Below are 24,953 nucleotides of genomic sequence, written 5' to 3'. Positions count from 1 at the left end.
TTAAAAAATAATAATTTGATTCGCCGAACAACACAACATGGTTAACGACGATATAGTTTAAACAAATAACTTCTTCCATGTTAGGAGTTAAACTTTGAGCTTGTGACTTTGGATTATAAGTATCAATTGTACAAAATACGCAATGCTATATATTAAGGTAGCTAATCCTGTAGATCCCAACAGATATACAGACGATGAAGCCATATTTTGACTCTAATTCGTGGGAGTTAAACCTGTGTCAATGACTCTGTGTAGCTACTATAGCTAGTTCCATTTCTTTTTGGGACAATTCTCACCAACATTTTTTTATATGTAGTTTTTGAGCAAGTGCCCTATCCTTTTCTTGATAAGCAATAATTAGGCTTGCTTTTTTAGCTCATTTCTTAGCTCAATAAACTTAAAATGGTTGATATTGAACCGGTTTAATATGACCTTTTCTATTGCTTAACTGAAGCTATTTGTACGCTTATCTGTACTTTCTAGTGGTGAGTATGCAGAATTTATGAGAAATAAAGGAGCTTAATCAAAGGCGCGCCTGTTGAGATTAGAAGAATGATCTAATTTCAAATACTTAGCTATAATTAAGTCTGGGTTCACGCTTAATTTGGAGTCGTCTGCATTGAAGTGAAAACGCCGCAAAAAGAACAAAATTACACTCCCTGTGCACTGGTGACAGTGATAAGTGGATTCGAGCCAAGTCTCGACCTGTAGGTTGAGGTGCTAAGTACTTAACGAGCTGCAATTTAGGAGCATAGTTAGATTACTTGTGTGTAGCTGGCTGGGTGGCTTAAATTCTTTCCAACATTTATATTCTAGGAAAATGCTGCGGCTTGTAAAGTCAGGGCAAAGTCAAAAGGTCGGCGAAGAAGAATTTAAGCCCTCTACTCTGCAGTTCCCTTGAAACTAGGCGGTTTGAACAGATGTATCTATAAAAATAAAATAAAAAAAAATAAAAATCAATCAAATTCGATCTGCCTTTGCCGCTATGTTTTGAGAAAAAAACCATTATTATCAAACTATCGTCGAAAAAAACCTTTAATATGAAATCTGACTATTTTAATCATCAAAACCATGAAAACTAACAGTTTTTTTAGGTGTTTTTCAACATCTCTCTTTCTTTGGATCCCAAATTAATGTAGATCGGAACAAATTATAAAACGAGTTGATGAGTAAAGAACAACCAGATTACATTAGATCAGAAACTTCTCATCATTGATAAATATATTTTTCAAAGAACAACATCAATGTTTTATTGCGATAGTAATGCAATTGTGAAATGATTGACTGGAAACTAGAAAGCTGGTTGCGACGTCATAATCTTCAAGGGGATTGGATAAAACAGTGGGGGCAACGATGCTGCTTCATTGAATGGTTAGTTTCCAAATAAAAGGTGTACGGACGTAAGAAACAGTATGCAAATACACCATCCAAGCTCTCTTGTTTCTTTCCTAATATATTTTAACCACCGCTAATTGGACGGAAAGGATAGCTCGATGGTCACTGATTGATGGTATATGTTTATCTTTGATTGCCTAGACCATGTTGAGAGCACTGTCCTGATGTCGGGAAAGTCTTCAGATTGCGACTTGCCTCTTTTTGGCAGGGGAGTGAGGTTGCAAGTTGCCAACTTGGCTAAAAAGAAACAAAGATAGAGGGGGGCGATTTGTAGCCGTAGGAGTTACAAAGCCCAGTTTTAGAGAGGGAAATGCTCGGTGGGGTTCATCGGAGAATATCTCTGCCTCAATTTAGGTATTTTCTTTAGTTATTTACTGGTTCTTTTTTTGTTCTTGAGAAAAGCAGTGGCTACGCTACATTATGGAGAAAAAGGCCTTAAAAGCCGATCAACGAGAAGCTATTACCTTTGTGTGTCATGCGCCAAAAGGCTTAGATATGAGGACATCGTGATTTGTAGATGCGCGCCTCTGCTTGGGATTGTTGTTTAAGAATGTGTTGATGTAAAAAAACAATCATTTTATTGTATTTTTTAATAAAAAAAAGCTTTAAAAAACACCATTATTGTACTTTCAAACACTCCATCAATCTCTCTTTCCATGGATTACATCGATTTAATCCCACCATGACAATACCCCCAGTTTAGCTGATAGAATGAAAGATTAATAGCTTCAATTTCCTTGTTAATTGGTACTTCTTCTATGCGAAGTGGAAACTGAGGCAAACTGGTATATCTTTTCAATTTTTCCATCTGCTTTAATTAGTTCGTTGTTCAACTTGACGTGCGCTGGCACACATAAATATAGATATGGCGGCAGCTAGTTGGGCATAGTTCATTATTCAACTTGACGTGCGCGGGCACACATAAATATAGAAATAGCGGCAGCTAGTTGGGCAGCCAACTGCTGTCCTAAGTGACTTGGAGAGTTGCATTGCAATTTGCGTGGAGTTGCAAGAAATGTGATTCAGTGTCCCACCGCTTGATTCCTTGGACTTGGAGAGTTGGGCAGGACTGAGGACATGAACAAATTGCCTAGAACAACTGCAATTTATTTCTTTGGAAATAATGCCAAATTAAATAGCTATGAAAGTTTGGTTTTCATTGTCAAGAGGCATCATTCCTTACTGTCATGTCGTGGGTCTCGTCACAAATATGGCCATCAAGAAATCTCACCTCTGCCACCTTTAATATTGAGTTGTCTACCTCGCAGAGAAAAAGTGATTGCTACATTGTATAGAATGTGGTAATGATTATATTTAAAGTATTTTTTATATTAAAATAATATTTTTTTTATTTTTAAAAACTTATTTATAAAATCACAAATATTCAATAACATTAAAAAATTAAAAACAATAAGAATTAAATTTTAATGAAATACCGTTTTGAACATAGTTCCAACAACTCCTACAATGATATGTATTTACAAGTAGATATAATTTATTTACAAGTATATTTGATAAAAAATAAAATATTTTTAATTAAATAAAAAAATGTTTTATTTAAAAGTTCAAGTTTGTAACTTAAAAAACTTACTTTGTCAATTTTTTTTTTATCAAATATACTTTTATTCAATTTTTTTTCATAAATTATTTTTAAAAAATAGTTTCTGAATTAATATTCGTTAGAGTCGCTTTATCCAAATCATGCCACAACCCGTGTTATTTATACTCCAAAGGTTCATATTTTTTAGTACGTAGAAAAAATAAAATAAACAAATCAGCTTCAAACAAACTAAACACGGATATAGTGTGTTTTGGTAGGAGATGTGTGGTGGCTTTTTTTTAATGAAAAGCATGTATTATTGCTTTTAGAAGATGTGATTTGTGCTTTAAAAAGATTGTATTTTTTAAAAAAAAATCACCACACCTTTTACCCAAACACACTCTACCATGCTTGTAAGAACACACTCATACCGCACCGAGGCTTGTGGCCCAGCGGCAGAGGCAAGGTTTCCTTGCCTCTGTCACCTGGGTTCGAGCCTCAGCGTGCACGTCTGTCACCCCCGCGGTGTCTTACCTGCCTACTGGGCTTGCAGGGTGTTCAGTGGATCCGGGGATTAGTTGTGGTGCGCGTAAGCTGGCCCGGACACCCCGGGTTACCAAAAAGAAAAAGAACACGCCCATACCAGTAAGAAGAGTACTCAACATCTCCATAGCTTTCTCTTGAGTAGCTCCCACCTTAGCTAACATTTTAGCCAAAAATTACCCTTGCCCTCCCTCAGAGGTATGCATAAGGTATGATTAATATTATGATAGTTTTTATCGTTATAGTTTAAAAAAAAAAAGTTGAGAGAAGTTATAAATTATAGTTTTTTTTTAATTAATATTAAAAAAACATTTTTAATAGAATCATACAAAATTATTATATTTTATTAACCAAATGAGATTGAATAAGTTGTTGGCAGCCTCAATCACATAATCAGACAAGCTTTTAAAGCAATTCTTCATATTATTTTTGAGAATCTGGATCAAAACAATTAAGGACGTGAAGCATTGCATTCTTCTTGATACATTGAATTGCTTTAGTAGAATCAAATTCAATTTCCAACCTTTCACACTGCAAATCCAATGGCAATTTGAATACCAAGCCTATAATTCTACTGCCATATTTTTGTTTTAAGGGTTCAGTTACTCGGCACTATTTAAGTATTTTAAAAGTAAAACGAAAAAAGAGCTAAAATATTTCACATAAATTGAAACTAAATGCTCATAAGCACAAACCCTTCATAAACTTTTAATTAACTATTATAGCCCTAATACAATATTAACGTTATAATACACCTCAATACCAATATATATATAAATCGCAACCCACTAGAAAAAGAAGAAGATGTTTTAGAAAATTATTGAATTCCTAAAAAATACGTCAATCACGTTTTTCGTTATCTTTTATTTATATACCACCCAAAAACATAAAAAAAAAAAATATATGAAAACAAATGCTTAAATCACTCGTAATCTACACAGTAAACAACAAACGACTGATGAGAAAGGTTAAAAGAGGACATTGTTAAAAGAAAACGTAAAACTTCACTAAACTATGGGCTTGCCACAATGTCGTAGACTTGCTACCAAATTCAGGCTTAAGCTAAGGCAGCCCATTTCAAGAATGAAGCAATTTATTTTTATTATCGAGTTTGGGCTTTTTCTTCTTATTATTAATATGGGTGTTCGGGCTAATTTTCACGCAACTCGATTAATCCCACGAGCTTTAAAATTAATAATCATGTAAGCTTTTAAAAACCCTGAGATTTATAAAACTCGAACTAATGACCTATATAAAATAAACTTAGAACCTGACTAGTTGAGTTATACACCCTCGAACTTCTTTGCTATTAGTTCTTGCAATATGAAAAAAATAAGAATCTGAAAGGCAACTGTGGGAAAAAAAGAGAGGCTAGATTGGGATATGTTCGCTTAAAATATATGGTTGGTGAGCTATTTTAAAAATGGAGAAAAACACCAAATTTGAAGTGGGCTCTGTCTTATAATCAAATAGCTTTCAAAATTGTCATCAGACTAAAAACAAATCTGATTGCGATATGAAATCAATACATAATTAATTCATGGATTAATCTTATTATATCAAATTAATCTACCGGACAATCAAAGTAAGACAATATCTTAAAGAATCTTAATGGTGGTGTTAGGTTTAAATTGTAGTTTTCCTGACGGTGGTGACCAACTGACCACCATGATGTGCTGACGATTGAGAAATGAAGTAGAAGACGAAAGTGTGCGAAGCATTATTCCGATAGATGAGGGATGGATATATTTAGACTGCAGCATTCTTTCTTTTTTTTCTTTTTTTTTTTAGGGTCAGACATCATTCTTAAACATGATTAACAACTTCCAATTACGAGACCCCTTGACTCGAGATTAGCCCAAGTTAAGTGACAAGCAAAAGTGCATTAACTAATTTTCTAACATCTCAGACCAACTTGAAAGCTAATTATAAATACAATTAAAAAACATGTGTTGGTTTAACTGATTATATTTAAACAGGTTACTATATTTGTTTAGTTGTTTGGTTGATAACTTTAGCTCAATGGTTTTTCGCATGTAAATATTGCTGACGTGTAGTGGAAACAAATTTATTTTTGTTTCATGGACAACAAAAAATAAAACCTAGTTCAGGCACGTGGATTTCTCTCGTACCCACGTACCAGGTCTTTTTAAAACAAGTCCATGACTTTTTTTATTAGTCATTTTATTTTTTTATTTACTCTTTTTTTTTCAATTCTATCTTTTAATATTGGATTTTTATTGAATTTTATCATTTGATATTAAATTAATTGTGAATCAATTTTTATATTTTTTATCATATAATAAAATAAAAAAAATTATTCAACCTAATAAAATTCATAACTCGAATTATAGGTTTAACGGGTTAAGTAGGGTGAACTTAGCCTTTTTCTTCTTTTTTTCTTTGATTTTTTTCTTAAAACATACTTAGTTAATAAGTTTATGTCGGAATAACTCTCGTGATTTAATTAGGCTAAATTATTTTAATATATTTTCAAATAAAAATTATTTTTTAAACTCATCCGCTTGAATCTCATATCTTTTATTTGTTTTTTTCTTCCTAAGAGACGGATATGGATCCATGACAGAATTAAAATGTCAGCTCCAAGCAAAGCTTAAGCCCTTCTATTTAGGACGGGAATAACATGATAACATCAATCGACAAATTATATTACAGGGGGGGGCAAAATAGGAAGGTAAAAGATGTAAGAGATCGTCATCCAGTTATGACCCCATCGAAATGTGCCAAAAATGAGAGGAGAAAACAGGCACCCTCCTCTCCTCTGAAGTCAACCAAATTTGACATTTCAGTTCTTTGACTCACAAACTTTGACCACACCTAAATAAATCCTACACGGCTATGTCCGTAGACCATTTCCACTTTCCAACAAAGAAAATTCAAGGTGAAGGTGGCACCATTCTCAATTATCATAGAACTATAACTAAAGCAAGCATCTTAAGAAGTGAGTGCATCAAGATCTACTGGAAACCGCTGGATGCATGTATCTTAACAAAGTAGACCAACATCAATGTATGTTTGTTCAAATTGACCAAGCATTAACTAAAACTTTTCACAAATACAAAGTAAGTGATTAACAAGATCATACGAAAGAAAGCATGCAACTTGCTAAATTCAAAGGGTTATAGTTAGATTTGGTAAATATGAAAGACAACGCTAACAATCCAAGAATCAAATACATCAATGAAAAAGAGAAAAAGAAAGGTATCGAATAGAGCATAATAATATTAATGTTGCAAATCCAACTGAAAAATTTAACGTACAAGGCAAATAATCAGATCCTGCAGTGAAAAACCAACGCTGTTACATTCTAGGAATTTGACCTCTCATGCAATGAGTTTCGGCATCACAAATTAATCAACAAAGTAAGCAAAAATGTTGCTGCAAGACAACTGCAAGAGATTGAGAGAGATTTATATGAGCAAGGAGAGGCAGTGATCAAAGCTGCTGAGATGTGAACAATGTTTGAGACTTTCTTTTAGATATTCATAAGCTGCAGATAACTATTTAGCCCCGCCAATGGACTTGTAATTACCAACCCTGCCACAACCACACATGCAAAAGTAAATGTTCAAATTGTGTCCCCAGAGAGTTGTAATGATACAAGCGTGTTACCGTCTGATGTATCGCACCGAGACTTGTGACCCAGCGGCAGAGGCAAGGTTTCCTTGCCTCTGTCACTTGGGTTCGAGCCTCAGCGTGTATGCCTGTCACCCCCGCGGTGTCTTACCTGCCTACTGGGCTTGCAGGGTGTTCAGTGGAATTAGTTGTGGTGCGCGTAAGCTGGCCCGGACACCCCGGGTTACCAAAAAAAAAACAGACCGAAGAACAAAAACAGGACAAGAATTAAAAAGGTAGAAGTAAAAATGAACACCAGTATCAATTCAATGCGCACACACCTGACTTTTAATCCTAATAGTAACCGGGCTTTTTATTCCAGAAACTAGTTCAATTCAATGGTGATCCTCTCTCTGATCAACCGTTCTGTATTCTGAAAAGATGTCTATTGCACTAACATACTTTTGATTTTACATTAAGTTTCCATCTTCCACCATTTCCAGATATTCAAAAAATCAAATCAAAACCTCGGTTCCGAAGTTTAAAATATCACATTTTGGCCACCTTAGACCGAGCTTGAACTTGGGGCTGTTCCAAGTCTTCCTAGATTGGTAAAGAGTATTATAGCCAAGCAACACCAAGACTTCAAGCAACTAGACACGATTCATGACAATGAGATGCTATTCTTTTGTTTAAACTCACCCCTCGAATTTTAAACAAACACTGTTTCAAAAGCAATCACAAGATGGACACTGTTTCAAAAGCAATCACAAGACGGATGGTTCCAAGCTGACATGCAATCACAATCATAAGGTATAATGAAATGGCAATACAGGGCATGGAGTCCACATCAAACAATGGTAGACTCAGAAATGCTGGCCAAACAATTTAAAAAGGTCAAGTCTATGAGGAAAAGTGGCTTAAACCTTGTCCGCAAATTGCAGGATGAAAACATGCACCAAAACCTATACCTTTCCATGCTTAGGCATGAAATGTTTTTGAGCGCGAAGTATATGAAAATAATAACACAAGGAAATAATGAAGTCAAGCTGATGAGACTAAACAGCATGAAACAAATCGGTGATGTACTTGTATTGCAAACAAAACTTGGAAGGTGCTCTTCAAAGTTCCAACCCCTTTCACAAACATTAAGGATAGCACATGTTTCCTTAACACAGGAACAATCAGAAGAACAAATCATATTTATCTTCTTGGAAAGCAGGTATGAAAATGATGTAGACGGAACATTCAAAACTAATTGCTGCAACAAGATAGCCGATAATGAAATACAACCAGCATTTGGTAACAACCAAAACATCATTATCAACAATTGAAACAGTTGAACAACATGAATTGTTCATTGTATAGGATATGGAACAAAGAACCAAAAAATAAAACTAAAACCTGATGCATTAGAATTCCTTATCTGAGAAGAATTGAACTTCAAAGCAACTAAGGTTTAATCCACAAAAAGTACAAGTACATAAGACTTCTCTGCTACAAAACCTACATGCTAAATTTTGGTGCCTGTAAGCCTACCTCCTTTCATGATACAGCAATCTTAAATGTTACAGCTCCTGTTCAGGTGTCCAGTCAACTTGGGTCTGAACTTCGCTACATCACCCAAGTAACACTTATCCAAGAAACTAAAAATAATTGAAGTTACAGATTCTAATCTCAGCACAAGCTGCAAAACTAGTATCAACTATCAACAAAACAAAATGACAACAAAAACAAAGAGAAACTTTTCAGAGGACCACTTACACAAGCCGTATACTTGAGCATTTTCACAACTGAAGTTCCTGCGAATGATATATAAGCCTCCACTAAGAATGTACCAGCTCCTTATCAAACACAGAACTCCGCAAACAACAATGTTATCTCATGGACTATTGATCTCTCCATCTTGGACTTGAGAAGGGGAAAAAACCTGAAGGTGATAACGGAAAAAAACCTGGAGAAGGTGGAGGTTGAGGCCCTGGACCTAAAACCCCTGACTGAGCCATTGGTGAAAATGCAAAATTTGGTGTCAGTGGACGAAACTGAATCCCAGGAGGAAGTAGAGGGTAAGGTGACCTGGGAGACAATAAACTCATGTAACCAGTGGGAGAGGGCAAAAGAAATTGAGATGTTGGCGAGGGTAAAAGAGGAGGACCATTCATTCGCGGGGAAGGGAGATTGGGCATATATGGGACAGGACCATTTGCTCCAGGTGTGGGTACTGGAGGCAGATGTGGATTCGGAAGCAAACCACCAGAAGGTGGTTGATGTTGAGGCTGAATTTGCCCTGGACCTTGTGGCAGTGGTGGATAGGGTTGTCGTGGAGGTTGAGTTTGGTTTCCCCAAGAACCCGGGTCTATAATTGAATTCTGAAGGTAACGCATGTATGCCGAGATAGGAGACTCTGCTGTGTTTGCCCAACCTGAGTCTCCAGGTGTCAATGGTGGCATCATTGTTGGAGAAGGTAGCCCAAATTGGCTGGGCGGGGGCAGCATCCCTGGCCTTACAAAGGCATTATGATAAGGAACCGGAGGTGGAGCCACTGCTGGAGCTGGGAATGGAGGAGGAACATGAGGTCGATTAATAGGTGTTAAAGGTGGCGGTCTAATCTTTTGCAACCGCATACTTTGAGGCTTAGGTGGATTATTGGGAGGTCTAGGCAAGGGTTCTTGTGATGGGGAACCGGTTAGTTGCTGAACAATGTTCCTAAAGTCATTCTTGCTTATGTTGTAGACCTGAGGTTGAGGCTGTTGCCGATTGGGATTGTTAGCAAAATTGGGTTGGTGCAAAGGACTCTTCTTTATGTTCTTGCCTATCTTGTTCACACCCAAATGATCACTCTGCCTGTTTTTCGAGTTATCCATTGTTTTTTTAAAAAAAAAAAAAAATCAATCCAAGCTTACTTCAAGAAACCCAATACCAATTTTATGATATAACCACAGAATCAAACCATGAAAGGCCTCAAAACAATACCCACAACTCCAAAATTTATGCTTGAATATGCTAGATTCTAATTATTTTGATTATACCCACAGTTTAAGGGTATCACCATGACTCCAAAACGAAGTTCAAAAAAACCCTACTAGCTCAAATCATGTCAAAAGAGCAAGAAAAATAAGGATTTAAAGCTGATATTAAAGAGAGCATACCCTTTTAGTCTTGTCTATCCAATTCTAAAATCTTCAAAATGGACAGAATCAGATGGAAAGCTAGACACCTCAAAATTCAAATCCCTGGATAAACAAGGAAGCTACAAAATTCAAATCCCTGGATAAACAAGGAAGCTACAAAATCCAAATCTCCGAAAAAAACTTAAACCCGAAAAAGAAGAAACTCAACAGAAGAGATCAAAAGACAAATAGAAATTCAGAAATTCAGGGTAAGCCCCGCCTAGTTTCCTTGGTCAATACAAGAAAGAAAGAAAGGGGAAAGAACAAGTAAACGCAGAAGAAGGCAGGAAGGGAGGGAGCAGGCTTGACTTAAAACAGGAGAGAAGAATCCGTACGGGTGGAACACTTATGAATATCCAGAAAGCAAGCAAGCAAAGAGAGAAACTTAAGAAAGAAACCCTAAGAATCACGACGTGGTAGGGGGAGCAGTGGGTCAAATTCAATGGTGGACAAAATTGAAAACAAAGAAAGATTGCAAATTGGAATTGAATTATGTAGGTTGGTGAGAGAGAGAGAGAGAGAGGGTGTGGGGTCTTAAACACACAAACTAATAAGTTACGGTACAGTACAATACAATTGGACTTGGTTGTTGTCATTTTATTTTATTTTATTTTATCTCATCTGTGCTCTGGCCCTGTCTCAGGTGTGAAACCTCCTTCTGGATTAGGACTTTTAGAAATTGGGGTATTTTTTAATTCTAACGCATTTTAACAAAAGTTTCGAGAAAATAACCTTTATGAAAAAAATATTTGTAAAATAATACAATTTAAATATAATTTTTATTGAAAAGTGATAAAACAAAACAATTATATTAGAATTTTTGAGTTGATTTTTTTAATAAAGTTATTTTTTTAAAGAAAAGAAAATATCACTACATAGTGGTTATTCTCAATAATAATGGTGTACAGAATTAATATTAAAAAACATGGAACCACTATGATTTTATATAAAATTGATAACGAAAAAAAATTGGTGTATTCAAATTGTCCTATTTTTTAAATACTTTTTGAATATATGTAATTCTTCCAAAACTTTTACTGAATTATGTTATTTAAAAAAAGAAAAAAACAATTCAAGAAATAGATTAGTAATGTATTTGAGATTGTGGTGAAAATTATTTTTTTATTTTTTTATTTAAAAATATATTTTAAAATGATATATATTAAAAACATTAGAAAAATTAATTTAAATAAAAAAAATTATTCTTTTAAAAAACTAAACTAAAACACAAACAAACATAGCCTCGATGATTAGTTTGCAAGTCATCTCGACTTAATTTTTTTTTAAAAAAAAAAAGTTATAAACATTATTAATGTATTCTTTAATATAAACATTCCTTAAAGTCACATACAAATATCTTGTACACCAAATCAAATACCACTAAGTCTCACGAGGAATATTTTACGAAATGTAATATTAAATTAAAAGAACTTTAAAAGATTCGTTGTTTTTTACTATTAATAATCTCACGGCATTAGAAATGGAAGGCGAAGGTTAAAAGACTGTCACTGTATTTCTAGAAGTAAGCACTGCAACTCAAATGATTGTATGGGCTTACCCTGGGCCTGCAACAACCGGTATTCCAACAGGAACTGCCATTACCTTAGGACAGCAACTGTAGCTGTAGCAGGCGGGAGAGGGCCCGGAACTTAGCTTAGAATGTTCAATCAAAGGGTGAGCCGGGGATTACTATTATCTTCCTAATCCTTCTTTCGCACGTGAGATCCTTTTTGCTCCTATGGACAGAGCTAATGGGAATGCCATTACTTCCACGAAAGCTTGACTGCCCGGCCTAGCTATTGGCTGCCTAGTATTGGTTATCTATTTTTTTTTAGTTATTAAAGTTTTTTTTATTTCATTATCAATTTATTTTTTTAATTTTTTATTTCAAATTTTGACCTAAGAATTTTGTTTTCAATTACGTTGTTATGAGATTCAACGAGATTCTCGTAGCGTAAAAATATTTCCTTCTATTTAATTAATGTTTAATTTTACAAAAAAAAAAAAACAATTCTATTGATTGATTGAGAATATAAAGATCCAAATTGAAATTATTAGTAAAACAAAGGTTTTTTTAACTATTTAAAATGTGCCTTTTTTGCCTTAAGATTTTGTCAAACTTTTTTTTTATCCCTTTAATTTGAAAATTATTCGTTTTGATCTAAAACTCTCTAGATTTGAGACTGGAAAAAGTTATCAAAAAACAACAGATAAGAGATAAAATATTTGGTTGGCCACATTCTAGCAATCAAAATAACTGATCTTAGTATCTACAGGATACATTCGATGAGAGTATCTTGAAGCTAATGGTATTTTCTATAAACATGTCTGAAAAGGTAGATCATGCTCCATTTAGATTTTTTTTTTATTTGGTTGATTTTCTTTTTAGTTTTTGAGGTGTTATGGGTTGATAAATCTTTTACAGAGATCTTTATTGTATTTTTTAAGTGTTTTCTAGTAAAAATGACTTGAAAACTCGGTTTTAGATTTAAAAACTTGTATCTCAATTTTTCAATTATAAAAAATGATTGAAAAACAAAATAGTAGGCAAGAAGTCATCTGGCACCATAGGTCATTATTGCCTATTAAAAAAAAGGAGATCTTGAGAAAAAAAAAATTTAAAAAAAACTCGCACACCTAGCTTGCTTTTTTTAATTTAATTTTTTTAATTAATTAAAAATATTAGTTTATTGAATATTTAAATTAATTAAGAATATATATTAGATATTATTTTATTAAATACCATTCAATTTTTACTTTGTTTTTAAATAAAATTATAACAATCTTTTTATAATATCAATAAGCTTTTTATATAGCTTATCATCATTATTTTTTTCAGTTGTATATAATTGTTTTTCTAATAACATATATTTTTATTTTTATATAATTAAATAACAATTGTTTCACAAAAATAATGTTTTTAAGTTATTTAATTCTATAATCCAAGTTGCATTTTTGATGAGTTACCTAAGGTTGGTCTAGCATGCGATCATGGTCTTTTACAAAACTGAACGAGAAATAAGTTACTAATTTCTTTGTAATGTAATGATTCTATTCCGGGAGTGATACGTAAGGACCCACATTATCATAACCGGAAATTAAGAGACCGCAATTGAAGTTAGGCAAATTATTTGAAAATTTATGGTCCCAGGCTTCAGCGGCTCCCTTTTTCAACCTAAACCTGATTCTAAGGTATATTTGTATTTATGTTTTAAAAATATTTTATTTTTTATTTTATTTTTTATTTTAAATTAAAATTTTAATATTTTCAGATCATTTTGATATACTGTTATAAAAAATAATTTTTTAAAAATAAAAATATATTATTTTGATATATTTTCAAAAAAAAACACATGAAAAACAACCGCTACGAGACTTATAAACACCCCACCATAACATATATGGTGTATAGTTCATATATAAAAAGTTGTTTAAAAGTAATGTGGTTGATGAATTTTTCCCGTCCTTATTTCTTGATTGAGAATTTCAGATGATCATCAACGTGAGAGATACTTGCATAGTGCTATTGTGCCTAATAAAATGTTTGCAGAAAACCTCTATTTAGACAAAGGATATATTCTTTATGTCCCCAACGACGGCCACGAAACATTAGAGGAGGCTATATATAAAGTTTTATATAGTCGGCTGCTAAAGGATCGGTAGAGTATACGTTACGTCTTAGTAACTGATATTGTTTGGAAGATAAATTCTACAATGTCTCTGTATCAGGGATGGGAAAAATAATAATTAAAAAACTGATTAAATTAAGATAATAAAAAAAATAACTGAAAAACCAAACTGTAAAAAGAAAACCAATTAGAAAAAAAGATTAATTAAGTTCGGTCCGATTTCCGTTTTAAAAGGTTGAAACCGAATAAACCAAACCGAACTGGTTCAAATAAAAATAAAAAAAACCTATCATGCCTAGCTTTTTCAATTGTTACTAAAGCTTTCATGGGAAAGAAGAAAAGCTTGTAACCCCAATAATTGATGGGGCAGTTACTATTAAATGGAATACTCCACCACAACAAGAAGAGATGTTGCGACAACAAAAAAATGAGGCAGTCCTCTACTTGCAGAAGCTTGTGCCATGGTTGTTGTGTTAAGAAACTCAATTTATGGCATTGTGTCTACTTTTCATGATAAGATGCTTATGAGCATAAAAGCTGGTTTTCTTGAGAAGGATTGGGTTCCTAAAAGCAACCTCTTTTTTGGAACTTATGAGATGTTTGTACATAAAATGTGTCATTTCCTAGATTTCCAAGCTAGCTAGTGAATCGAACAGAACTGGTTTGGAAGGGGAAAAATCAAACCAAACCAAAACTGGTCGGTTAAAACCGGTTTTCGATTCGGTTCAAAAACTAGATTTTTTTTATTTGGTTATTTATTTTGATCCAAAACCGGACCGAACAAAAAATGTTCATTCCTACTTTGTATTTCCTTTACTCATGTTGTTTTTCGATATAATTACATTTTTCTAAACGCTTCATGAATTCTTGAAATGAATATATTTCTTGAGATAACTAATGTTAGAAAAATTGATATTGTATGATTAATGAGTTATACTCTTATTAATATTATCATAATATTCTCTTAATTTTAGTTACAATAAATTTATTATAAATTAAAAAAAAAAACTAAACAAAATATTCATTTAAAAAGAGGCAAGGAGCTTGGGCTTGCATAATTGTCACAAGAATAAAAAATAAAAAACCCTATCATGCCTAGTTTTCTTCCTTTGTTTTTTTTTTAATGGGCATATGATGTATCCTCCACTAGCGCATTTTTATACCACCTCTAATGGCTAGAAAGTTAGGGTCCAAGTTTTTGGGACTTTAAAACCCAAATTTCAACTTATTGTTTTTTTAAAAAAATACCTCAAAAACATCTTAAAAACCTTAATAAACCCATTTTTTTACCCGATAGTCACTTTAACAACGAAAATTCAAATCGAGTCCAAAAACATCTTCATAGGGCCTGATCTACTTTTTATGACATGTTTTGAAGAGGAAAAACTCTGCCATTGAACTCCTCTCTCTAACACAAACCTATTGACATAAAGATTGGTTTTTTCATGATCTAAATATGGTTGACAAATACTTTCTCTCTCCTCCCTACTTTCAGATGAATTTCCATCTCATCTCTCAACATCTAGGGATGAAACATAAAAAAATAAAGTTTAGAATCAAAACATAAAATTCTAAAACAACAAGAACCAAATAAATATGAAAATTAAAACTTCAAGGACCAAACTAATTTTTTGGCGTATTTTTAACAATGAAAATGAAAAAAAATCTAATTTTTGTTAATTATTTTCCTTGTTATTTTAATTTTTCTAAACTATAAACTAACATTCTATTTCATAACATTGATTTTCAATTTAACACCAGAATATTCGTAGACACTTTGAATATGAGATAACATGTAATGAAAAGCAAACCCTAACAAATAAAAGAATGTCAATATAATTTGTTTAAGTATAATGATTCCTTCTTTGCTCTAGAATAATCATTACGTTGCAATTATAATATTGCTCTTCAACAGGAAGAACTTATTTTGGTTCTAAAAATCAAAAGAGTAGTAGGTTAGACATAGTGATAGGAATACTAAATTTTTTCATGCCTAGACGACTATGTAAAGAAGAAGGAACCAAAACAATATGTTGTTTCTTTTAGATGGGATTTGGTGCACTGATGATACTACATTGTTGGAGGAAACCCTTCAATTTTCTAAGAATTTGTTTTGTCCAAAGGAAACTGTTACTACTCATTGTATGGAGTTAGTGTCGTTGCCTAAATTATCTCAACAACGTATTTTGAATTTAAATAAGCCTTTTTTTAAGGAGGAGGTTTATGTTGTGTTGATGAGTATAAGGTTTTTTAAGGCTTCAAGTAATGATGACTTCCATCTTTTTTCTCTAAAACATACTAGCAGGTAGTGGGTGATGATATCCGATATCTAGCCGGATCAACCTTTATGAATGGTTATTTTGATGCAGAATTGGCTGAGACTTTGATAGTTTTAACCCATAAGAAAGAAAGGTCCACAAGTTTTAAGCATTTTTTCCCTATTAACCTTTGTAATGCCATTTACAAACTCATTACAAAAGTGCTAGTAAACAAGTTGCGACCACACTTAGATGAACTAATTAGCCCCTTTTAGAGCAATTTTATTCTAGGACGCAGCAGTGCTAATAATGCATTAGTGGCTTAAGTGATGCCCTATCTGCACCATTTCAAAAGCAAGTGTGGTGCCTTAGATGCGAAGATTGACTTTTTAAAATTGATTTTTTTTATTTCATCCTTCAACATTATGTTGCTTAGAAATTAAGCTTTTTAATTTTTTTTTCCTATGAGGTTATCTCGATCTCATGACCTCGATCATGAGTTTGGCAGGTTGACCCGAGTTGACTCTGTTTATTTTTTTAAGCCCTTTTTTAATTTAGTATTTTTTAAATTGGGCTTTATAATTTTTTTATTTGTTTTCTATTGGTTTATCATGATCTCAAAACTTGAGTGGTGGGTTTGAAAAGTTAACTAAGGTTGACCTGGTTTTTTTTTGTTCTTTTTTAATTGAATTTTTTTCTTCAATTTCACACTTCAACAACTCAATCTTCTTCTTCTTTTTTATTTATTCTGTTTTTCAAATTTTATCATTGAATATTAATTTGTTTGGGAATTGGGTTTCATATTTGTTTTCAATTTACTTTTTATGGAGTTATCATGATCTCATGGATTTAGTGTTTTCTCCCTCAATTTCAACTTTAAACATTGGATATGTTGGAAATGAAGCTTTTTTTTATATATATATATAAAGTTATCATGATCTCATCTAGGTCATAGGTCTAATAGGATAGCTCAATTGACTTGAGATGTTTTTTTCTCCTATTTTTTAATTAATTGTTTTCCATTTCACCTTTCAGCATTGAGTTGATTGGAATTTGGGCTTAATAATTGTTTTTTTTTTCTTTCCATGAGGCTATCCTGATCTAATAACCCAAGTTGACTCTGGTTGATTAGGAGTTGACCTTCATAATTTATTATGATTTTCTTTCTATAGTGTTATCATGGTCTCATGATCGAAGTCAAAGATTTGACAACATAACTCAGGTCGATCCAATATGTCATCATCTCAATATTTGAAAAAAAAACTTTTAATATATTGTCATATCAATATTTAAGAAACATGTCATCCAATATGAATCATATTTGAGTTCACAAAAAAAAAAATATTATAAAGTACATTAGTAATGCTTAGACATTTTTTTACGTTAAAAAACATTGATCTAATCCACATCACAACGCAAACCAATCTTATTATAAGCTAAAAAAACTGATTTTTAAGAGTACTCGTCTATGTTTTGCTTAATTAAGCATAGATAAAGTTATGTTATTAAGCTTCACGATGAGTGTTAGAATAAAAATTAAAAAGAAGATCTTCCAACGAACCTAAAAACATAATTGACAAATCCAAAGACTTAAAAATCAAAATCAAATACAAAAATTCATATATAATAACCAGGATACATATGTGACACGATTAATAGTTGACCCGACAATACTTTACCAACTAGCTAAACTCGACCACTAAACCACTTAACTCAACTTGTTCTAGCACTACATCATAACATCTCAACCACCACTATAGACTAAAAAACAACCGAAACAGTATCTAGAAGCACAAATTCATCCTCTACCCTTCCCTTTCTCATGTTTGTTGCAATTACTTTCTTTTCTCGCTACCAATTTGAAGAGAAGAACAATCCTTACTATATGTGGTGGGTACTATTCACAAGGGTAGAATAAAGAGTCCTGAGAAGCAACAATGTTGCATATAAATGTTATATTTGCTAGTATTATAACTAAGAAGTCCTATTAGAGAGCATAAATATGGATGCTGTAAGATTTGAGGTTGAAATGACAAGTCATTGGTTTGGGTCAGATGGGCAATCCGGATGAAAGCTAAAATTCAACAGAAGAATCCATGGTTTTGAATGAGAACTTCTTAGTTAAATCCTAAATTAAGAGGGAATTTCATTTGCTAAATTGATAGAAAATATTCAATTAACATTTGAAGGCTTAGTAATTCAAATTCCTAGGAAAGATGGTGCGAAAATAACTTTCGTATAAAGCCATGAAAAGTTATGAAGGATTGTGCATATAAATAAATAGAAACTAATTGAGGTCCTTGAATTCCTTTCATTTTTTATTGTTGTAGAGAATTCAAGTTTCCGCTCAAGATCCCAGTTTAAATGGATTTATTTTCAGGTGGAGGGTAATGATATTTTCAAATAGTAAGCATGCATATTGACAGGTGATGGGTAACAATATCTACCATCAGGCATCTAGCCCGATCAGCTTTATGAATGGTTATTTTGATATAGAATTGGTTGAGACTCTGATAGTTTTGATCCTTAAAAAAGAGAGGTCCACAAGTTTTAAACAATTTTTCCCTATTAGCCTTTGTAACGTCATTTACAAACTCATTACAAAAGTGTCAGTGAACATGTTACGACCACACTTAGATGAACTAATTGGCCTTTTTTAGAGCAATTTTATTCTTAGATGCATCAATATTAATAATGCATTAGTGGTTCAAGAAGTGATATACTATATGCATCAGTCCAAAAGCAAGTGTGGTACCTTAGCAGCGAAGATTAACCTTTTCAAATTGACTTTATTTTTTCAATTTCATTCTTCAAGTTTCTTGGAAATTGAGTTTCATAATTATCTTTTTTATATTTTTTTTTCTATGAGATTATCTTGATCTCATGACCTGAATCACGAGTTTGGTAGGTTGACTCTGTTTATTTTTTTTTATCATTTTTTAATTTAGTATTTTTTTAAATTAGACTTCATAATTTTTTGTATTAACGTGGGTGTCCGGGCCAGCTTGCGCGCACCTCAACTAATCCCACGGGCCCTGAAGTTAACGACCGTGTAAACCTTCAGTGGCCCTGAGGTTTGAAAGACTCGAACTAGTGATCTCTAAAGAGCAAACTCAAGGCCTGACCAGTTGAGCTACACCTCTCAAGGTTTTTCTTTTCTTTTCTATAGGGTTATCTTGATCTCATAACCCGAGTAATGAGTTTGGCAAGTTAACCCATGTTGACTTGGTTTTTTTATTTTATTTTTATAATTAATTCTTTTTTTAATTTTACACTTTAACAACTCAATCTCCATCTTCTTCTTTTTAGTTTTTTTTTTTCAATATTGTTAATTCGAATATACCGTGAAGTTCTATGATTAGAGAGCGTAAATATGAATGCTTTATGATTTGAAGTTGAAATAGAGTTATTGGTTTGGGTCAGATGGACAATATGGATGAAAACTAAAATTCAACAGAAAAATCCATAGTTTTGAATGAGAACTTGTTAGTTAAATCCTAAATTGATAGAGAATATTCAATTAACATTTAAAGGCTTATCAATGCTAGTATTAAGGTTCCTTTATGATTTTCCAGTGATTTCTTAGTATAAAAAATTCCTTCAGATGGTGGTCCAAGTCCAACAGCAGGGCATGCATACCTTGGATGGTGAGTTTCTGTAACGGAAAGGCTAACAAAAAAGAAAAGAAATGGGGTGAGAGAGGCTCGAACTCTCGACCTCAGGATAACTCAGAAGCTATGAGACCTACGCGCTAGCCAACTGCGCCACCACCCCATCATGGCATTCTCGAATATTGTTCTAATTAATAAACCTAAAGAAGATAGCGCGAGCTGATGAATTTATTCTTCATTGTTTCTCGGTAGCAGCAAAGTTTGGATTCCTAAGAAGCCTCGAATACAAGGCCCTCGCTGTTTCGTTCCGAAATCCGACAGTGACCGGTTACACACCGCGTAGCAAACAACCTCCACTCGTCTCTCTCGCTCTCTATTCAAATCACAATCCACAAACTCTATCTTAGCCAACTGCTGCATTTTGAAGAGGTAATGTTTAATTTCTCTCTTTCACCAAATTTATTTTTTTCTTGAGCTTAGATTACCGATCCCTTGCTATTATATTAATCCAATCATCTTTTACTTGTTTTCTTTTTTTAAAAAAAAGGAAAAAAACCTTTTTCTTGCCTTTGAATGCTAAAATGTTGCTTTAATGCCTTTTTCTTTAACTTTTCATGGTTGATTCGTTGTTTCCTATAGAAATGGTTCTACAGGGTATGCCTGCTTGTGGTTGTATGACATAAGTTATTTCTGTTCAATTAAATGACAACCCATTATAGGTTTTCAAGCTTTGCTTAGGAAGTTTATGATGGATTTTTTATGTGTGTTTGATGAGTGTTTAAGTCGCTGACTTGCCATAAAACTGACTATCCGAAATTAACCTACTACGTGTGTAAATGAGGTTGGATGTCTAAAATTATGCAAGATGGATGGATAGAATCTCTTAAGATTCAATGAAAATGGGGGAAAAATATTGATGAATTGTTTGCTGGAATCATTATGTTACATGATGTGCAACCACTGAGTATACGTGACAATATGTCAAGCATTAAGAAGCTATTGATGTGTTTGTGTTTTAAAGCTGAATCGTTCACTACTTTGCTTACCTGCTAATATGTATTATAAATATCCTTGTGCTTTTGTAATTCAAAAGTTTTAGTGAGATGAATGTCTATTATGCATAGTTTTAGCGTGATGAAGATGTATTATCAATGTTTCTAAGGTATCTAAGGACCTAGTGTCATGTTGTAAAGTAAATTGTCAATAACTTTTATTGAATGCTTTTGTTTATGATTTTTATTTTTATTTTAGTTTTTTTTTGTGATCGAAAAGTCATTGTATGATGGACAAGTATCGTGTGTATAGGGTTGTAAAACTAAAGTGTATCTCGTGTTTAAAATCTCCCAGGGCATAGTCTTCTAAAATTTGAAGTCATTTTTGGGAAACATATCTTGGATGCAGTGCTCCTATCAATTTGGATTGATGCTGAGGAAAAGGCAAGTTTTTCTCTAAGTAACAGGCAAATGAGATCACTGAAATTGAGTTCTCTTTGCTCCAATGTTTGAATGTTGATAGGTTTTAAGAAGTTTACAGTGTTGCATTCCTCCGGTTGAATAGTGTGGTGTTGCTTGCACAGATATTGCAATCTTTCTCCATTTGTTGACTAAATAGATAATGGAACAATAAGCACTTGGATATTGCATGAACCAGAAAGCTAAATCACTGGTAGGAAACGTGAATTTCTTCTGAAAAATTATGAATAGAGCCGTAGTTTGATTCCTTTTCTGTTTTAATTTTTCTTTTCTTTTCTTTTGATAGTTGTTATACAAAATGGAGAATGGGAAAATCATTAATCCTTCTATAATACAAGATGGTTTCATGACAAAGACTCATGATGAAGAAGAGCTCTCCAAAAGCCATAATGACACTACTAAACGACTGAAGAACCGTGAACGGCAACGTAGATACAGGGCCCGAAAACGCCGTGAAGCAGATACAAAGAAGGCCTCTGTGACAAACCAACCAACACCACCACGAGGAGAAGTGGAACTGAATGGGCATCATAATAATAACATAACCCCTAATCCTTGTAAAAGAAATTGGAAAAAAGATGCACGAAGAGCTCATGCATGTAAGAATCTGGAAGAAACACATAACGCTGCTGTTATTACTGCATTGCCCTTTAATATTAAAAGCCAGACTGTCTGCTCAGCCCCTGGAATAATGACAGGGCCATCACAAGAGAGGGAAACTCATTCTAAGAATTCTGTTAGCTTGTGGATTAGTGAAACAGATAAGACCAAGTTTGGTCGAAGAGATTGGAAGGCAGAGGCAAGAAGTAATAAAAAGTAGTAGTGGTGGTTGGGTTTAATGAATTTGCAGAGACATCTTGATCAGCAGATAATGATTGTGGAGAATAGTGAATTCTGTTGGCCCCGCTAATTTATACTAGCGTGGGTAGTGCACATTGTTTGAACATGGGGTAGAATGTTTTACTTTTTTTCCATTTGGTAACTTTTGCAGCTTCTGCTACAGATAGGATGGGAGGGCATCAGGGATACAGTCAATTAAGTTTAACAATTGCTTACCATCAGTTTTGTTGCAGGAAGAATATGAAATATCAGAAGCTTAGCCATGAATCTTGCCTTAATTTGAAGGTCAGGTCAGTGTTCAGGAATGATTGTAATATATGATCACTCTAATGTAAAGTGCATATCATTGTGTATAAAGTTTGAGATTGCTATATACGCTCCACTGTGGAACATGAAACATACAAACTTGGCTCGTGTAAGGGCCATTCATCAGTGTTTTCTTGCCTTTATATATGGGAATAGGAAGATGAGTCTTTGTCCGAAATCTCGCTCTTTATTTTTGTAGTAATAGTGTAAGATAGTTGGAATTTGTACTCAGCTTATGATTCAAGAACTTTCTGTGTTTTATGGCTCGTAAAAGAGTCCCATGATCATGAACCTCTCACTCCATTAATATGGTTTATATCAGATGTGGGTCTGATCTTTTCTTTTTTCTCTTTTAAAGTGCATCCTGGAGAGAATTGCTAATGCAATTGTGTGGTCAGTCTGTTTATAGATGAGCCTAAGGTGATAGCATCCATAGACGAACAAAGTTTTCATATGGTTTTAACTAGAATGGTTTTTGAGTTATGCTGCGAGTCCGTGCTCCTAGCATTTTGTTTTTTTAAAAAAAAATTCAATAACCCGGTTATAGTTTTAATCAATTAAATAAGTTGATTTTAATCATTTGAAAAAAAAATAAAGACAATAATAGCAAATATATATAAACAATCACAATAACATGGATTATTTATCTGATTATATTTAATGAATTTATTTATTAAAATTAATTTGTAATAGAAATCGACACACACGTAAAATTTATCAAAAAAAATAAAAGAAAAAAAAATATTAAGTAAGGCTACATGTAACAGCCCGGTCCAACATGTTGTATATTGTCCGCTTTGGACCTTATCGCCCTCACGATTTTGTTCTTGGTGACGCGAGCCCATTTTTGAGCTTGACGCCTCATGTGGGATAATCACACTATATATATTAAAAGTATCATGAAAAAATAAATATTTAACCTATATAAATTATTAAAAAAAATTACATATGAATCATAGTAATCTCTTAAGAACTTAAACACATCCAATATTATTAAAAAATAATTGTTATTTAGAAAAGGTTAAATAAGCAAACAAAATCACAGAAAACATGTATTAATTAAAACATAAATTTAAAAATTATTCTAAAAAAACATAAAAAAATAAAAAATAAAATAAAAAGAAGAAGAAAAGATTGAGATTAAGCCCTGTGAGTCTAGCAAACCAGGCAAAGCACCTATCAACTAAAAAAAGGCCCAAGAGCATGAGTTTTTTTTTTTTTTAAGTTAATGGTATGGACAATATGTCATCCACCCCATTCTTTGACAAAAAAAAAAATAGAGAGCGCATCAGTCATTTATAATACCCCAAATTTCAGCAATTGTGGTGGCTGAAAAAATAGGGTTCTTATTTTTTTTCATTCAAAAACATATTTTCAACTCATTGTTTCCCAAAACACATAGGAAATACTCTTGAAATCTTGTTAAACCAATCATTAGTCTCCAAAAACACAAAAAAAAAAAAAATCGCCCCAAATCCCATAATCAATCCAAAATAAAATAAAAATTCTTGAGCTTAGATTTTTTATATATATACTTTTAAGGTAATAAAAACATATAATCTTAACTTCTCTTATCATTGAAACTATTTGACATAGAAATCAATCATTTCAATGGTCAAAATCGTTTCCAATAGAAACTCTCTTTTTGCACCGGAATTTAGTGACCCCTCTCTAAAAAAAGATTGAAAAAAAAAGAAGAAAAATGAAATTTGATATAAAAATTGAATTTTTGAAAACTAGAGGGACTGGTTAATCTAGTAGCTAAAAAAATGGAGGACTGAAATAAACTTTTCAACAAGTTTCAAAGCCGCCACCTATTTAACCTGTCATTTTTACTTCAATCCTATATCTTTCAATTCAACCCTTCCTCCCAAAAAAATATGCAACCGGGTTTTAATTTGAGCTCAAAAGGGTTTAATTATACAAAATAAAAATTCGAGGATCCAAATGAATTTTTTTAAAAAAATCACTATGGAAATATCCATTGATATGTGAGCGGAAGAACAGTAAAATAGCTACAGAAAACTTCTATATCTTTTAGTTTATGCTATAATAATTTCACATATGCAAGACCAGTTCCCTTTGAATTCTTGGTAATGCTTTTATCATCTGGCCTTTGTTTAAATTCAAGGTATTATTCCCCTTCCTTTTGGCAGAAGTGCAAACTATATATACGGGCAGCTCTATCCATACATGCTGTTTTGAAACAAAATGCTGTCTTTAAACTCCATTTATCCTACTCTTTTTTGAAGTTTTCTTGAGAATTCCTTTTCTTTTCTTTGGAATTGAGCTAGCTTCTCTGTTTTGTTACTCGCCACACGTACCTCTGCAATACGAATTCTTATGAAAACTTTTTAGCAAGTAATCCTTCAATAACCGTCCAGTTAACTTTGATGATAATCTCTGTGAAAAGTACTTCGTAGTCTTCGAAGTAACGTGCAAAGTGGTGTATTTTATCTACTGGTATAAAGAAGGTTGATGGTGGTGGTTATATCGCAAGTTGTAGCTGCAGCCTGCAGAAGTCCGTCCTCCCTGCCAGAACTTTGATGGTGGTTCATGCTTTTCCTATACCGGAGATCACTGTTTTCCAGGATTAATTATAAGTTTGGTAAA

At 33.0% G+C, this 24,953-nt stretch overlaps 2 protein-coding genes and 1 non-coding gene across 5 annotated transcripts; 1 reads left to right on the top strand and 2 right to left on the bottom strand.

Annotated features, from left to right (window-relative positions):
• Nucleotides 1-8,446: 8,446 nt before the first annotated feature.
• Nucleotides 8,447-10,757, bottom strand: LOC18094168 (protein HAIKU1). Its single transcript, XM_024591890.2, has one exon. It carries the CDS (start codon nt 9,916-9,918, stop codon nt 8,944-8,946), a length of 975 nt encoding a protein of 324 aa, XP_024447658.2. The 5' UTR covers nt 9,919-10,757; the 3' UTR covers nt 8,447-8,943.
• A 9,043-nt stretch (nt 10,758-19,800) lies between these two features.
• TRNAM-CAU (transfer RNA methionine (anticodon CAU)) lies at nt 19,801-19,885 on the bottom strand. The gene is given in 2 exon segments: nt 19,801-19,836; nt 19,848-19,885. It is a non-coding gene; the product is annotated as a tRNA-Met (tRNA).
• A 46-nt stretch (nt 19,886-19,931) lies between these two features.
• LOC18094167 (uncharacterized) lies at nt 19,932-22,518 on the top strand. Of its 3 annotated transcripts, none has more exons than XM_052450761.1 (3): nt 19,933-20,151; nt 21,238-21,387; nt 21,481-22,518. In XM_052450761.1, the coding sequence occupies exons 2-3, from the start codon at nt 21,364-21,366 to the stop codon at nt 22,012-22,014; spliced, it is 558 nt and encodes a 185-aa protein (XP_052306721.1). In that variant the 5' UTR covers nt 19,933-20,151; nt 21,238-21,363; the 3' UTR covers nt 22,015-22,518. The 3 variants fall into 3 exon arrangements, with proteins under 3 accessions (XP_024459114.1, XP_052306721.1, XP_006368402.1); XM_006368340.3 differs by having other exon boundaries at nt 21,070-21,387; XM_024603346.2 differs by lacking the exon at nt 21,238-21,387 and having other exon boundaries at nt 19,932-20,151.
• The last annotated feature ends 2,435 nt before the right edge of the window (nt 22,519-24,953 follow it).

Source organism: Populus trichocarpa, chromosome 1 (assembly GCF_000002775.5).
Source record: "Populus trichocarpa isolate Nisqually-1 chromosome 1, P.trichocarpa_v4.1, whole genome shotgun sequence".
Taxonomy (NCBI): Eukaryota; Viridiplantae; Streptophyta; class Magnoliopsida; order Malpighiales; family Salicaceae; genus Populus; species Populus trichocarpa.
This window is presented reverse-complemented; position numbering and strand designations above follow the sequence as displayed.